Source organism: Pterocles gutturalis, unplaced genomic scaffold (genome assembly GCF_000699245.1).
Source record: "Pterocles gutturalis isolate BGI_N339 unplaced genomic scaffold, ASM69924v1 scaffold91, whole genome shotgun sequence".
Classification (NCBI taxonomy): domain Eukaryota; kingdom Metazoa; phylum Chordata; class Aves; order Pterocliformes; family Pteroclidae; genus Pterocles; species Pterocles gutturalis.
The window spans coordinates 1-16591 of NW_010105161.1; the positions used below are offsets into that span (position 1 = coordinate 1).

The following is a 16591-nucleotide window of genomic DNA, read 5'->3' on the forward strand; positions in this document are numbered from 1 at the left end:
GTCCCTGGCTCCTGTGCAACTGGAGCGTGTGAAATTGGTTCTGAAACATGAGACTGTAACCATGAATGCTCTTGGGTGTGAAAGGTGCAGTCTGACAGGGCCTGCTTAAATGTGTCATAATTCACCTGCCATTGTAGATACCTCAAGGATGGATAAAACTCTATGAAGTGAAAAGGGCGAGTGAGCGGGCTCTTTCTGAGTGCTTTCCGATGCCAAGGGAGCATTTTATTCTTCCTTCAGATACGTTCTTAGCAAAGGGCTTTGCTACTCTGGAGAAATTGAAGGACCTCTGTAATGAAGGGAAAGAACATCCATCCACACTTTTACAGCTCTATGCGCAGGTAGTACAATTCAAGCATTAAGAACTCTATTTTAGACTATCCCTTCTGTAGGAGGGCATGGGAGAGGGCTGAGTGTAAGAGGGTGGTAGCAGAAAAGGACGTCTGTGTGTGCAGTGAACATCCATGAAGTACAGGGCTGCTTTTGTTTGGATTAGAAGATGACTTAAGAGTTGATAAGAATTGTGCTAGTAGTGTTAAGGACAGAGAGGGTTTTAAGTTTATGTTCAACGTTAGCAATCCTACAATACATTTAAATTGCAGCTTTTGTAAGCTAAATGTTAACAATTACCCTAAAATTGTAATATTTGTATAAACTCTAACGTTGCATGTTGCTGCAGACCATGATCTGATTATTTTCCTGGTAGCATTTTTACGTTGTGTATCTTCTTTCATAGGCTGTCTTAGACATTACATATTTTGAGGAAAATCAGCTTGTGGATGAAGATTTTCCAGAAGAATCTTCCATGCAAAAGGTTAAAGAACTTATTTGTATTCTTTCAGAACCTGAAGTCTTAGTGAGGGAATGCAACATAAATGAAGAAGTGAGTACTAATGTTATTCAGCCAGAGAATTAGTTATTTCATTTTCTAAAAATAAAAAATCTGAAACAGAATAGTAATGTTTGTATTTTTGATGGACAGATCTTTTGAAACAGTTTCAAGTTTTCTTTGCGTATAGATAGTGATTACTGAAAATATTTTTTCAAATAATTTTTCTTTCTAACATTTAGTGATTCCAGATGCTTTGAACAGTTTAAATGCAAAGTATTAGGCTCTTCTCTGTGACCGTTGCTGTTAAGTACAGCCTCTAAAGTTAGAGACTTAATATCACAGTTTGCATGTGTGAGCATGTATGTGAGTTGTTCAGATGCTTTACTTTTAGGTTAGCCCAGCATATTGGATTTTATTTCAGCCCATCAACATCCTTGATGCAGAGTTGTTAGAATGTCTTTACTGGAGAAAAGGAGCCCTGCTTTACATGTTTTGTCATACAGCAAAAGAAAGGAGTGAATGGCTACGGGAAAACATTGCCATATTTAAAAAGGTAAAGGAGATTAAAAAAAGTTTTGTGAGTATGTGAATACGGTTTTAAAGTCTGACTCTTCTCTTTTAAAATACAGCTTTTTTTTTTTTTTCTTTTAAATAGAGTTTTGGGAAATTCATAGCGAGAAGTATTTCTGGCAGTCATAAAATTAATCAGAACTTGTCTAAAACAGGAAAAAAATTCCCCTCATTGTCTTAGTGTCTTTTTCCCCTCAGTGTCTTAGTGATGGAGTTCATTACTTGATGGAGATGCTCAGCTTTAGATGCCCTCTGCAGCTAAATGAAGATGTCTCACTTCAAGATAAAGACACAGCTAGATTACTCAGTGAAGGTAAAATAAAAAAGCCCTCCAAAAACCCCACAGCCTCCTCCCTGTAATAACTTCTCCACTTTATGAAATGTTTTATTGCATATTTTTGTTGTTTTTCTTCATTAGCATTCAAAAACTGTCACTTTTTAGAACAACAACAAAAAATGATGAGACAGATAAGCAGGCAGCATTGATCCCTCCCCTTCTTTTTGTCTCATGGATATTAGGAGGTGGCAGTGCTCATTTTCTTTATGTTTTTGAGTGCACTGGAGGAAAGTGAACTGAGGCAATTGATGTTTTATGCAGAGCATGTGCTTTACAACCATCTAATTGTCAGCTGACAAAGGCTGACAGCACAGATATGTGCAGAGAGGTGCTAGATATTCCCATGTTGGTCTTCCTGTTTAGATCTAGGAGAAAACAGGTAGGAACACAGAATTGTTGACTTCACACAGGTAGAAAGTACGTGCGGAATTGGTTAAAACAGGGAAACTTAACTCTGTCTCCACTTTATGTAGCTTTATGTAAGTTGCATTACTGCAGTGCATTTACATGAGGATCTAAGACTGCATCAGTGTGATGCAGCTGGAGGGGATTTGTAAGGCAAAACAGCTGGTGCTGAGGACATGATGTCCATATTGTACATACTCAAAACCAGCTCTGCTCTGGCAGTAGGGGGATGGAACACCTTCTTGCTTAGTTCATCTGAAAGTGGGATTGATCCAGTTCAGCTCCACAATGCAAAGCCAAATTCAGTAACTAATTTGTAGATTTATTTATCAGGTTTTTTTCTTTTTTTTTTTTCAGTGACCACGGACACATATGTGGCTTTCTTTTCAAATACTAAAGCTGCTGGTGGCTAACCTCAGTTGACATGATGCTCAAAATAGCATCTTCTTTTAGGCTTAAATTGTAGGAGGCACAGAAATATTCTAAAATAAAAGTGCATGCCTGCACTTAATGTGTTTTAAAGAAATACAGACATTCTCTAAGATAAATAGTCTAACACAGTTATGAGAATAATATTTATATGGCAGTCTTAAAGATTTTAGCATTATGGACGGGCAGAATAGACTAATGAGCAGGGCCTTGTGTCAGGTTCTCTTCTTGGCAGTGTCAGTCATCTCGTGGTTAAAATTTGGTTTTTTGGTGTACCTCTTTAATAGTCTTATATTGCCTTTTGGATTTTTTTTTTCCGGTGCTACTAAAAAAACCCTTCTGAAGGTAAAAAGCTGAACAATAAAGCACTTGATCTGAATTGTTTTTGCAGGTATATTTAGTGACACTCACTTACTGGCAATGATGTACAGTGGAGAAATGTGCTACTGGGGACTGCGACACTGTGGAGAAGGGAGGCGGGAAAGCCTTGAGATGATAGAGCCAGTCTGTAACAGTGACCTGGGCTGCACAGCACAGAGTGTCTCACTGGATTTCCGAGAATCGGGCAAAAACATGTTAACAAAGTATGTGGCAGTATGTGAGGGCCCTTTAAAAGACCAAGGGTGGAACACAACAACTGCAAAACAAATGTTGCGTCACTTCCTGAAATCCCACAACTGAAATACCGTGTTGGCTGTGCTGGAAGAAACTGCGTGTCCGGACAGAACGCTTAGGGAAGTGGTGTCTGTTTCCGTGTCCGACTGTTCTTATCAAAATGTATACTTTTGTTGTATTAAAAACATGCAAAAAACTCCTGGAATCCAAGGTCCAAAGTTCAATCATGTATTTTGAGGGGGAAGAAAATTTTAAAAAAGAAAAAAGATTGTGTAATAAACTCACGCAAGGATGACCACGTAGCGGAGCTGTCCGCAAGTCAGTTGGCGCCGGCGCGCTAGACGCGAGGGGCGGCGGGGATCAGTGCCATGGCTGCCGGTGGAGCGGAGGAGCGGGGCGGTTTGGAAGCCACGGTGTGGGGTCGGCTGCGCATCCTCCGGGAGCGCTGGACGCGAGGGGTCCGCGAACGCAGCGGTGTCGCAGCGCTCCCGGAGGACGTGGAGGAGGTGAGCGCCTTACAGATGCTGCCGGTGAGTGTGTCCCAGGTTGGGGAGTGGGGAGAAGCTCGTCATCCTGCCCCCTTACATTTTCACTATTCAGTTCTTGGGTCGTTACACTGCTGTTCTGGATGGTTTTCAGATTGACGTGCAGCTGCACATCATGTCCTTCCTCTCGCCCCAAGATTTGTGCCATTTGGGAAGTACGAGTTGTTATTGGAGGGCGGCTGTGCAAGATCCGTTGTTGTGGAGGTGTTTTCTTCTGAGGGATCTTCCCTTTTGGACATCTATTGATTGGAAATCACTCCCAGATGTGGAGATTTTTAATAAAGCCTTTTCAGAGGTCAGCGATACTGTCCTGTACGATTACATGGCAGTGTAAGTATCTTCACACTGTCTAAAAATGACTTTTGTCTTGCCACAGGAGTAATTATTCAGGCATATTTACAGCAGTAAAGCTGTGCTTTAAGCCACTGCTTAAATTCTCAAATCCATTGTTTATTTGATAAATACAATTTCCTGTTCTTTGACAGTTTGGGCAGATCTTTCTGTTTGGAATTCAACAGGTATGTAAAAGGTTGTAAAAAAAAATCAAAGCTAACTTTAAAGTCTTCAAACTACAGCACATGGAATGAATCTTAATTTTTTTCATCTTACCTGGAAGATCTAGGGAAAAAAGAGTTGTTTTTGAATGTGCATAGAATAGTATTGCTTTAGCTCTGATGATCAAAGGCTGTAAGACAAAGACTGTGATTTCAGCTGGTGTACTTGAAAAACACAGCAATGCTCAGAATGAGTCTGAATGACTGAGAAGAGCTCTCAAGAAGATTATTCTGCAGGGGTTTTTTTTAAACTTCTTTCAATTGCCTGAATTGATTTGCACCATTTTTTTTTTTTCAATTTGAAGTTAAATTTTCCAAAGGTGATTTAATTAAACTGTTGCTTGATGATAACTGTACTAACCTCTGCAATCTCTGTGCCCTTCACTTTACACAGATTTCAAAGACACACACAGAATTTGAAGTGAAAGATATCTACTGATTTTGAACATTGCATTTAAATTTCTTTAGGTCTGAATAAGAGCATCACATATCTGAAACCACCTGTTGCGGATTTCTGTTGTGTGTAGAGGAGCACACATTTAATGTTTCCTTGAGGTGATTTGTCCAGCAGCAGCCTACCTCGGCCAGAGAAGCGAACACAGAAGCTGCTTCGCTAGGATGTCTGTCACTTCTGTGGCTGTTACTTCTTTCCCTTGATTACCAAAGTCTTTTTATGCCTTGTAGCTTCTGCATCAAATGAACATAGAAGCTTGCAGACACCACTTATCTCCTTTCACAACATGCATTCCATGTGTCTACGGGAGACATGATCCTTTCCAGGTGGAGTTACTTGTTTCATAGTTAATAAAAGTGGTCTAATTAAGGTTTGAAATGCACTCAAAAGTCTTGTATTTTTTATGTTGTATGTGACTCATCAGCTTTGATGTTACTTTACAAATATTGTGTGTTCAGCAAGGGTGGTGGAATTTATAATTTTATTTTATTTTTTGAAGTAAACTAAAAGATCCATAGATAGAAGTGTACGAAGGTTCAAAAAGCATTTGGACTTTGAAAGGACTGATGCCTGTACCTACTTTGTAGTGGTGCTTGAAATCATCAGTTTGGAACATTATAATTTTTGACCTGTGCTTGAGTTGTACTGGTAACAAAGCATGAGAAATATGGGATCTAAATTCATGTTGCTTGATTAATACCTTTTCTGTATTTTGTGTTTAATTTCTAGTTGCATCTATTTTACACAGATATAAAAAAAGCTGTCCTCAGGGTAGAAGAAGTTTGAAAACAAGCCGACCCCGATATGGGGCTATGACTTCGTTTTTGCAGTCACTGGTCACTCAAGCAGAACCTCGCTTTGCTATGTTTGGTCTGGGGTTGGAAGAACTGGATGAGTCATTAGTGCAAAAGATGATGACATGCCCAGAAATTCTGCTAGTGGCTGGCCTACCTCAAAGACAAATTCATGGTAATGCTGGTTTTGATTTTTTCTTAGTTTATTTTGTAAACAGATAGAATACAAAAAAACATTGGGGGAGAAATGGAAAGAAGGGATGGTTTTTCCCTACTTGAAACTCAGTAGCATAATGGTAAAAAAAAAGCATATATTTTCTCTCTTTGTATTTATTCAGAAGGATAATGAAATGAATATTTGGCATAAAATTATAGCTGCGGTGAATTCATGATTAAATTCACACGATGTCAGAGGGGTCATTTGGCTCCATATAGGTCTGTTTTGATCCTAAATTCCATGCCACAGCTGCTGTTGAAGTGGATGAATGCAGACAGAACTTTCTTTAGATGCTGCTTGCAGTAAGTGGCTAAAAAACACACATGTTTTTATACAGGAAGTCTAGACTGATCCTTTATGTGATTCAGTCTTGTGGTGTCAAATGGTGTTAACTTCATTTAAAAGAGTTGTAGGAGCAGGTGAAAGATTTTTTTTTTCTTTTTTCGATGTTTAAAAACATAGTTTTGGACATCTGTAATTTAACTTCAGTCCAAACCAGAGAAAAAAAATTATTAATTTTTAACTGATGTTTATTTAAGGACACCAGTATTAGAAGAATTTAATTGTGTTTATGGAAAATGTGAAAATATGACTCTTACTGCTATTATCTTTTTTTTTCTCTTACGTCCTTTTCAGTGCAGCTTCTCATAAGCAAACTAGAGCCTTTGCTATGCCAGTTTCAGCTAATAGATGCAAGTCTAGCTCTTCTCTGACTTAGGTTTCTAAGTTCAAATCTAAGTATCAAAACCATGGAAATGCCTCCTTGTTTTCTTTTAATACTATTGAATTGATTTTAATTAAATTGATCAATTAGAGCATGTATAAAATTTTGTCATAAAACAGAAAATATGCTATCCCTAACAGCAACACCTAGGCCTGGATATATCCATTTTATAGCACCACTGGAATTGTCAGCCTGCCACTTGGTTGTATTCGGTAACCAAATAGTTGTAAATCTCATAGTTTCATTTCTTCCTTGTAGGAATTGGATCAGGAGTCAGTTTTCAGTTTAATAACAGTCAAAAATTCAATATTCTGACATTGTATTCAACCATGAGGTAAGATTTGTTCTCCACATTAAAAAAATTATTCCAATTTCTCAGTTATTTCATACTTTTCCTCATGGTTTTTTCATGTGATTTTTGTGCATACATTCACGTGCATGGATATCCCTTTATAGAAGCTTCAATGCATATCATAACTTTTTCTTTCTTTCTCCAGCTGCTAAATTTTGACATGGAAGTAATAAACCTTCTTTCCCACACAACATACATAACAATTGTGTATTCCAAATACATAACAGGTGCTCCTATCCCTCTTGGCACCTTGAGTGATTCCCTTTTGAAACACTATATAAACTCATCCTGGGGTGTATTTTCGTACGCACCTTGCAGATTGCTAACCATCTGCATATGTACACTAGCAAAAAATGGGAGGGTGGGGAGGAGAAACTAAACACTTTATCTGCCTTAGGCTGTTTTACTGTCGCTTTTCTGTGCTGCCTAGACTTGTGTTCGTGCATTCTCTACACAACTAGCCTGACTACTGAAATATTTCAATATCTTTCAGTGTGGAAAGGAGGAGAGCAAGGGCAGAGCAAGCTGTTGCTGTGAATAAGATGTTCTTCCAGGAGAACAACGTAGTAGGGAATCAGCAAGCTGTGCATTACAGTGTAATAGCTCAAGTTAAAAAGGTGTGCGAAGTAGTTGATGGATTCATTTATGTTGCTAATGCAGAAGCTCGTAAAAGTAAGAGGTTTCTCCTTATTGGTATTTTTTTGAATTACCCGAATGTTGTAAGAGATTGCAAAGAATATGGAATACATCAAAATCCATGTTCTGATTGTTTCAAAATCTGTTTCATTAGTGCTATTTCTTCATGGTTAATCCGGTTGAAGAGGTACCCTGTCATAGACGTTCTCCCTGATTTCCGTGTGAGGAATTGGGGCCCCTTGTTTTGTTTATGGCTGGTACTGACGTGGCTGCTCTCTAAGCTAGATGTGGGAAATGATCTGGACTAGAAAAAAAACCAAAACAAACCATGGAAGTGGGTTGGAGAAAAAGACTGAAATACATCAGTGATGATGTAATAATGTGGAAACAGAGCCTTCATCAGGAAAACTGCAGTAAAGGATGCACTTATCCAAATGAGGATAGTCCTATAACAAGAATAATCCAAACCCCTGTTATGGTAATTGTCTTTACATGAATCAACTTTGAATGGGGGAAAAGGCTAGCTCGGGAAAGAGAGTAAAAAAAAAAAAAAAGTGAGGAGATACACTAAGGATACAAGCAGGGAAGGACTGCTGTCTGGAGTGTGTCAGTATTTCTTAATGGCTTGTTGCAATTTTGATCTCTGTAGAGAAAACACTCTGATGTTAAGGACTGGAACAGGCTGCCGGGAGAATCTGTGGCTTGGTGAAGGGTCTAGGGAGCAATGAGGGGCATCTGAGGGAACTGGGGTTGTTTAGTCTGCAGAAAAGGAGGCTGAGAGGAGACCTTATCGCTCTCCACAACTACCTGAAAGGAGGTTGTAGCGAGGTGGGTGTCGGTATCTTGTCCCAAATAACAAGCAATAGGACAAGAGGAAACAGCCTCAAGATGCACCATGGAAGGTTTGAATTGGATATTGGGAAAAATTTTGTAACTGAAAGGGTTATCAAGCACTGGAACAGGCTACCCAGGGAAGTGGTTGAGTCACCATCTCTGGAGATATTGAAAAGAAGTGTAGATGTGGCACTTAGGAACAGTGTTTAGTGGTGGACTTCTCAGTGTTAGGTTAGTGGTTAGAGTTGATAATCTTGAAGGTCTTTTTCAACCTAAATGATTCTGTGATTCTGTGAATGTGGATTATCCAGCCTTGAGATAAGCAGGACTAGGAAATTTGTCCATGTCCCTTCCCCTACGTTTTCTCATCTCTGAAATCTTAAATATTTGAAAAGTAAAAAAAAAAAAAAAAAAAGTTCATGGGATTTGCATATATTTCATACTGATATATTAAAAATTGTTTCCTAGACCATGATCGTCAAGAGGAACTGGCTCGTATTTTGGCAATGATTGATCCAGCCCTTGGACCTCCGAATAGACCTCTGCTAGTTTTGTCTTGCGTCTCGCACGTTGGTGTGAAAAGAATTCCATGTGTTTACATGGCACATCAGTTGCAGCTAAATCTGCTACATCGGCCCTGGATGGTACTTATTTTTAAACCTTTATTGTCTGTTTCTCTGTGGCTTAAATGTAATTTAGGCTTACGGTAGTTCCTAAACTGTACCCACCTAAGCAAGTGTGCGGCTTTCAACACTAGGATGTGAGCTCTCCACTTAAGTGAAGAATTCAGTTTCTCTTGTTCTCCAAGACGATGCATTGGCCTGTCTGAACCTAGAGGAGCTAAGCGACATGCCCAGGAACATGCAAGAATCTTCAGCTAGAGCCAGAATGTAAAGAAGGATGAAATGCTGTTCTCAAAGGGAGTAAGGAATCAGTTAATTTAAATCTAGGTTTCCCAAGTCTCGGCACAAAGTCTTGGCCACAAGGTAGATTTTTATGCCATCTTCAGGAGACAGTTAGTTGTCACTCACTTGATGTGGTATATTGAGGTTTTGGCAAATCAGTTTTTCACCTAGCACATGAGGTCCTGAACCTGTTCTTTTATGCCCGTTGAGCACAGTATATATCGGTATGGCTCAGTAACACATAATTTATTTTTGGTGATGTTGTGTAGCCGAAGGATAATAGTTAATCAGAAAAAAAAGTCATGATTTAAGATAATTCCTTTGTTTTCCTAAGGAAAATATTGATATCAAGAATGCAAGGCTTTCTGAATGGGTCTCATAATTAATTCTGTAAAGAATAGTGTTTCCTTTTTGTACCTTGCTCTTAAGAAACCTTTTCTGTCTGAGGGACCTTTAAATCAGTGATAAAAATGTAGATTTGAGATAAGTATTTCTGACTGTAAGGATAGATAGACATGGAGTGATGGTAAAATACTGTTAGATCCATTACCTGTTATCCGTAATACATTACCTGTTTTTATTTTTACAGGTGCAGGACACTGTAGCTGCAACTTTAGCTGGATTGCTAAGTGGAATTGAGTGGCTCCTGGAAGAAGCAGATTGTAAAAATGCACAGTAATTGAACTCTGCATTGGTTTACTGTTAAGAGACTTCAGCATTTTGCAGTTCAGATGAAGTGAGAATTTTTTCCTGACACGGCACTGTCAGAAGAGAGATTTAAAAGACAAAGCTGCATATATTTCACTGCACGTACTATAATAATTAACATTCGTCAAACAGTTGTCCTGCATTAGAAATACAAGTAGGATTGCCTGGATTCCAGCAGCTGATGAAGAGGTGATTTTGGGAGCACAATCTGGGTGTTTTGGGGTTTTTTTCGTTTTGTTCAAGCTGTGGCCTCCAGGGTGTAGTCTTTTCTCAGTATATCTGATAATCTCATCAATTCTGTACCTATACCTAACACTAGGTTAGCTTATCAGCACAGCCCTATGGCACACATTGCCCATTTAATATTAAGTGGAGATCTTGACAATGGTGGTTCCCAACCAAAGAAGATATGCTGTATGTTGTACAGTAGCACGTTGACAGAAAACCAGTGTCTCTTTCAAAAGAGTAAATTCCACAGACCAAAATTCGTAGAACCAAACGAACTACCATGGTTGTTTCTTAAGTATTTATTAATCAGCCACAAAAGTCTTCCACCATCTCTTGCTTTCTGTTGCAGTGAAAGTATTTTGAACTGGACATAACTCTGAATCATGAACATGTGCTAGATAGAATTGTTAGTACTTCAGGACATTTCTCAAATAGTTACTCAAATAGTTCTGGCCATTTACAGATGTGAAGTGTACTTGGCTGAAATTTTATACACAGTTGCAAGTATTTTTATATAAAGGGAAACGGTCTTTTAGAGCTGGAATTGCGTTTTCCATATTGATGTCTTTTTGGATAGTCTAGTCTTCCACCTTTCTAATGTTTTCTAATTATTGGATTAATGTTGAGAAACCTCACTTGGATTCCTTGCATATAGAATCATAGAATGGCTAGGGTTGGAAAGGACCTTAAAAATCATCAAGTTCCAGGTTGCTCAAAGCCTCATCCAGCCTGGCCTTGAACACCTCCAGGGATGGGGTATCCACAGCTTTTCTGGGCAACCTGTTCCAGTGCCTCACCACCCTCACAGTAGAAAAATTCCTCCCTAATGTCTAGTCTAAATCGACCCTCTTTCAGCTTATACCCGTTACCTCTTGTCCTCTCACTACACTTCTTGATAAGGAGTGCCTGTGGATGTATCTGTTTTGTTCTGGGCTTTTTTTTTTTTTTTGGTTTTGGGGTTTTTTTGGTTTTACGTCTCTGTGGAAATATAATAGTGTCACAATTTTTGTTCATGGTACCTAGATAGGTGGGTACATGGTGCACATTCAGCTGTAACAGCCCTCAGTCTGGTATATATGTGTGTGTGCTCAGTACAGCTATGTCAGAAACATTCAGTTTGAAAAGACTTTTTTTTTTTTTTTTAATGAACTTGGACAGACACAGGAAGTGTTTATTTTTTTTCATCTTTATCCACAATTAACTCAGTTTTGTAGATGTTCTTTTATGTCTTCTAATCAGGACATAATGGAATTTTCAAGGGAAAAGCCATGGGAGGCTATACTATGATAATTCTCTGTTTTATCCTTCTTGTAAGAGGGTGTGTGTACTTTGACCTTTAAAATAGAGAAAACACAAAAGATTTATGAGTGTTTGGGGGAAAATTCCATGCTTTGTGACTGGGCGTATGTCCTGCTAGCCACAGTAGTTCCAGAATGATCTATCTGTAGAGGGTTGAATGCAGCAACCTGTTGCTATGTTAGCTGCTACAAGTATGTTTGTTTATGCAAGATCCTTATTCTGCTGTCTTTATAAGAAATAAATTATTTTTTAAAGAATGGTATTTATGGTGTTTCTCTGTGTGTTGTCCCCCCTGCATGCATGTGCACACACACACACGTCACACATACATGCACACACACACACACACGTCACACACAGAGTCTCACTGCTGTAACAGCAAATTATCATTAGTTTATATCATTAGTCATTAATAAACTATGTTATTGTATGCTATCCATTTACTTAACAGTACTAACACTACTGCATTTACTTAACATTTACTAACAGATAGTAATTGACTGCCATTAAAAAAGGTCAAGATAATGTAGGGAATAAAATCATTCTTAAAGAACATCAGTTACATTAACTTAAAGATAGGATAACTTAAAGAATTAGTACCTACAGGGGTGCAGCCTGAGAAACAAACAGTGGGAACTAGATGGCTGTGCAGCCACAGAGCTGCAGCATCATAAGAATCGCAGAGCTGGTGGGGTAGCTTGAATGACTGGGTACTGTGGTGGATCGATACATGTGAGGAAGATGTGCATGTGCACTGTGCAAAGGAGTAGCTTAGATGCACAGGGGTATGCTACAGAAGAGGCAGTCAGCCTGTTGAGAATTCATATGCCAAATAATTGCAGAGATGCACTGCGGATTTAATTTAGTGCTGCTTTCAGAGTTCATCTAAAACACTTCCTATTTAACTCACCTGAGTCTACTGAGTTGAGAAGCGTAGTAAGTCAATTAAGTTTGGGACTTAGGTTGTTAACAAACTCAAAATTAGTTGGATATAGATTATTAGAATGTCACTAATCTATTCAGTTTTGTATTTATCACAGTAAATAAAACTGATGAGTTTGTGAGAAATTAGACCATCAAGATCCGGTTCCCAGAAATTTTGTTTTCCTTAGGATAAAGGATTCCAACAGTGCTGGAAAGAAAATCACTTTCCTGCCCACTGAGGCAGGATATTTATCTAAAAAGCGGTCACAGAATAAAAGGAAAAGGTTACAGTGACAATACATGTGATTTATTCTAAAACTCGGTTACTGAGGCTTCCCCTGAGCAGCTTTCCCAAAAAGAAAGTGTCTGCGGGGATGCTAATTTTCATGAAGTCTTTGAAACTTAGAATAATAGAAATGCCTGCTGACAGCTCCAAAATAGTACGTGAGGGTACCTGCTAAACTCACAGGACAAAGGAGCAGCACACTGACAGTGTCCTTGTGACTCGCTGGGTGTCTCAAAGTTTCTTCTAATGGAGTGGCCCTGTGTGGTCACAGAGGCTCCAAGTGGGAGCACCAGTAGTGACCCTTCCCTACAGCTTCAGGGGGAGTTGTTGCTCGCTGTGTGTCCCGCTGGATGGCACTGCTGATCCACATCAGCCACTGATGCTGTCCAGGCAGTATCCCTATACTCTTTGCCAGAATTGCTTCAAGTAATCAATTATACTCCCTTCTCAGACATGGCAGCAAGCAGATGCAGTTATAGAAAAGCCTATGAGAAAATCAATATGTTTTTCTGAGGCTTATAGATAGGGGATTTGCTGCCTCTTCTTTGGTGGGTATCAATATCAATTTGTAGGATAGGATGAGTATTGAAGCTAACGAGAATATCTGGAGTCGCTGTCAGGAGGATGTATGGAAATAACTGCTGGCGCCATTGCAAGGTGATTGACACTTCAGTCTGTGATTTAGTTTTTGTGCCATTTTAGTGCTAGTGGTTCTGGATAAATTATTTTCCATACGTATAAGAGTAAAGAAATAATATTCCTGAGCCAATTACAGAAGGTGATGTTAAAGAAAGAGTTTGTGCTTAAATCTCAGGCCAGAGGATGTTTGCACAGAGGCTGCTCTCAGTTCCCTCAGGAGGGTGAAACTACAAATCAAGAATGTATGTAGCTGTATAGCATGTATGTTCAATGGGTGAGACAGAGTAAACAACAAAACATGATGGATCTGGACAGAGGGGTATATTTAAGAACCAGTGAGATTAGATTATCTCACAGGCTAGCTCACTCCCCCCCCCAGCATTATATTCACCATGTCTACCCTTCCCAGCAGGGGGGTCACGGCTGCTCCAGGGTCAGGCATAAAGTCCAGTTCACCTGCTCACAGCTACCAGTCTGGGCATTACCGGCCAAGGTCCCTGGGCATGTGTTCCAGTCTCTTAACCAACTTACTGGCCCTTTGTGGTATTCTCTGTAGTTTATATCTCACACACTGCAGGCTCAAAACTGGACACCCTTCTCCAGATTCATACCCGCATGTCCTGGAAAGAGAAGAATGAGCACTTGTCCTTGATGTAGCCCAGCATGTGGTTAGCCTTTATCACTGCATGGACACACTGCTGAAACCAGGTTCACTGGTCCACCAGGAGCTCACATCCCTTTTGCGGAGCTGCTCCTGAACCAGTCAGTCCCTGACCTGTATCGATGGGCACTGTGTTCCCTCCAAGATGCAGGACTTTACATTTGTCTTTGCTCAAGATCTGGAGGTTCCTGAAGCACCTGTTGGCTCCTTGAGTGCACACTTGCAATATTCCTGGCTGTGCTTGCACAACGAGCCTAGTGTGTCTGGGAACTCTGGCCTTGCACATGACAGCATGCAGAATCAGCCACCTGACAGGAGAGGAGAAAGGCATTCAGTTTTCTCCTCAAGGCTGAAATCAATCAAGCCATCTGCTCCATCAAAAAAGTTGAACACTACTAGTCTTAGAGCCTCAAAATAAATTCCTCTATAGTTTGGCAAACTGGTGCGAGATAAAAGCTGTGAGTATGAAAGGCTGATACAGTCCCAGAAATACATTTCAACAAGCTCTGAAAAGTCTTGCATTGTGAAATTATCCTGGTGACATTCTAGAAACTTCTACTGTACTCATTAAATTGTTTTATACTACTGTCTGCAAAGTGATAACAATAAAATAAACAGTTGTATTTGTTCTCAAGAATGACAATCAAGGAATTGGGGTAAGTTCAGAGTGTCTAAGGGCTATATTTCTTAATCAATAGTATCTGTTGATAAAGGGATATAGTTTGGTGTGGCATCTCTCTTATCTTCTCCACAGACTTGAATTATGAAGGCAATTCCACAGCCTGATGTCAGGGGAGACGTGTTCTACAAATGTGAACACATAAGGGCCACTTGCCAAGAACAAAACCAAGCCTTTTCCTCTACTTTGAATCAAATCCAGTTTGGCTTTTGTAAAAGTTTTTTATACAAGTTTCCGTAGCAAATTATTCCAGACACAGCAGTTGCTTAGAAATTTCTGCTGTAAGACTGATAGTATTCACAACCTTTGAAATTCAGCTGGATTAATCTTAAATATTGTGGGCATTTAAAGACATTTCATTCATATGAAAACAATAGCTTAAATTTGAGCTGCATATTTGCTATACGTTAAATTCTGTGGGATAAATTGTTTTAAATTATGTCATTTATCTACATCACGAGGATTTGAGTAAATGAGTTACATGGGAATCCTCTTTTTAGAATATAACGTTCATTCATCACATGCAAACCCTGCACGGTATAGCATAAGCACTCATACAGCTGCACATTATGCTTCTTTTAAAAAATCACACACTATTTGCAAGATAAAAAACACAAATTACAAGTTTAATGAACAAAAAGATTAAAAGACTCTTATGTTTTTCCAAAATTAGAGACTCAATTTTTGTAAAAACATAAATTATTGAGAGCAAAATACCTAATTACCAGGTTACTGCTACATTCATATAAAATAAGAAGGGCAACTCACAGTATAATCAACATGTGGTCAAATTGTGCACTTGAATGCAAGCATCTTTCAGTCTTTTGTTGAAAAGAATTGCTGCTGAGCCAGTATCAATATCCTTCTTTTCAGCTGATAGACCTGAATGGCTTTTGGACTCACTAAACCCAAAAAAAATCTGCCAAGTATTTATGTTTATAATTTGCATTTCACCACAGGAAGTGAGTTGACATAAATCAGCTGGTGTACAGATACACAATGGGACCTTTTTCCCCTAGCAGTTCTCTTATCTCTTGTTCCAGTCACAAGTAGCTAATAATTTAGAAATAATTAAAAATTAAACAATTTAAAAGACGTATTGGTGTAAAGATTTTTAGGAGTAACTTGGTAAGCCTGAGTGTGCCTGAGGGTGAAATAGTTTGAGGGGCCCAGCTTAACAGAAGCCATTGGAAACTGCTCCCACACTGACCAACAAGATTCATGGTAGGCACCCAAATTACCAATGATGGAAAATTCCAGCTAATATCCAAAACCCGATATTGATATTTCCATGATGCCCATTGTCTGTGGGTGTCTGTACTGCCACCCCCTTGAGGCTCACAGAGCGAGCACAAGACTCACAGTCAGCTCCTGCCTCACTTTCCCCCAGGGGTATATTCCGTTCCTCTCTGGTGTCTAAGCAGTACAGCACAGCAGTTTCTTTCCTGCTCTGTTATTCCGCGCACCAAACTAACTTTGCTGGCTTGACCTGTGATTTGCTGAGTAGGTGAATCTGAAGCCAGGGGCAGAAGAAACTGCAGAACTGTGCTTCAGATGGAGCCTGCAGCCCACGTGAGATTCTGCACCCAGAGGTGCAGCCATATGCCGAGAACCCTCTCCTAATCTTAATCACATCCCAGGTGTATACAGGTACCCCATATTTGACCACATAGAACTGCATACACCAGGAAAAAAGGAGGTTTCATAATATTTGAGAATATTTGGTCTGCAGCCACAGAATTTAAATAGTTATGGCACAATGTGTAGTGCAAATCCAGAAGTCTGACCCTGAATTCCTGGTGAAAATTCATTTCTGTGCTGCTAGTTTGATTTCTTTTTGTGTACCTCAAAGTGGAATGGAGATATTTGGATACTGGAATATCAGTGTTGTCAGACCATTCCTTGCAATGGCAGAAAGGTCAGGTTGCTCCAGAGAGGTGCTTGCAAAATACCCAGAGATTGTC

The 16591-nt window shown here is 39.4% G+C and overlaps 2 protein-coding genes across 2 annotated transcripts; both read left to right on the forward strand.

Annotated features, from left to right (window-relative positions):
• Window positions 1–137: 137 nt before the first annotated feature.
• On the forward strand, window positions 138–3254 carry LOC104471774 (chromosome unknown open reading frame, human C5orf51; the record flags this gene model as incomplete). The annotated part of the gene is made up of 5 exons (XM_010087255.1): window positions 138–341; window positions 737–883; window positions 1254–1385; window positions 1601–1715; window positions 2965–3254. Coding segments are annotated over 5 exons (888 nt in total), but the record flags the coding sequence as incomplete, so codon positions are not given.
• A 302-nt stretch (window positions 3255–3556) lies between these two features.
• FBXO4 (F-box protein 4) lies at window positions 3557–9882 on the forward strand. Its single transcript, XM_010087254.1, has 7 exons — window positions 3557–3718; window positions 3828–4063; window positions 5490–5710; window positions 6735–6810; window positions 7322–7500; window positions 8767–8942; window positions 9793–9882. Exons 1-7 carry the CDS (start codon window positions 3557–3559, stop codon window positions 9880–9882), a joined length of 1140 nt encoding a protein of 379 aa, XP_010085556.1.
• The last annotated feature ends 6709 nt before the right edge of the window (window positions 9883–16591 follow it).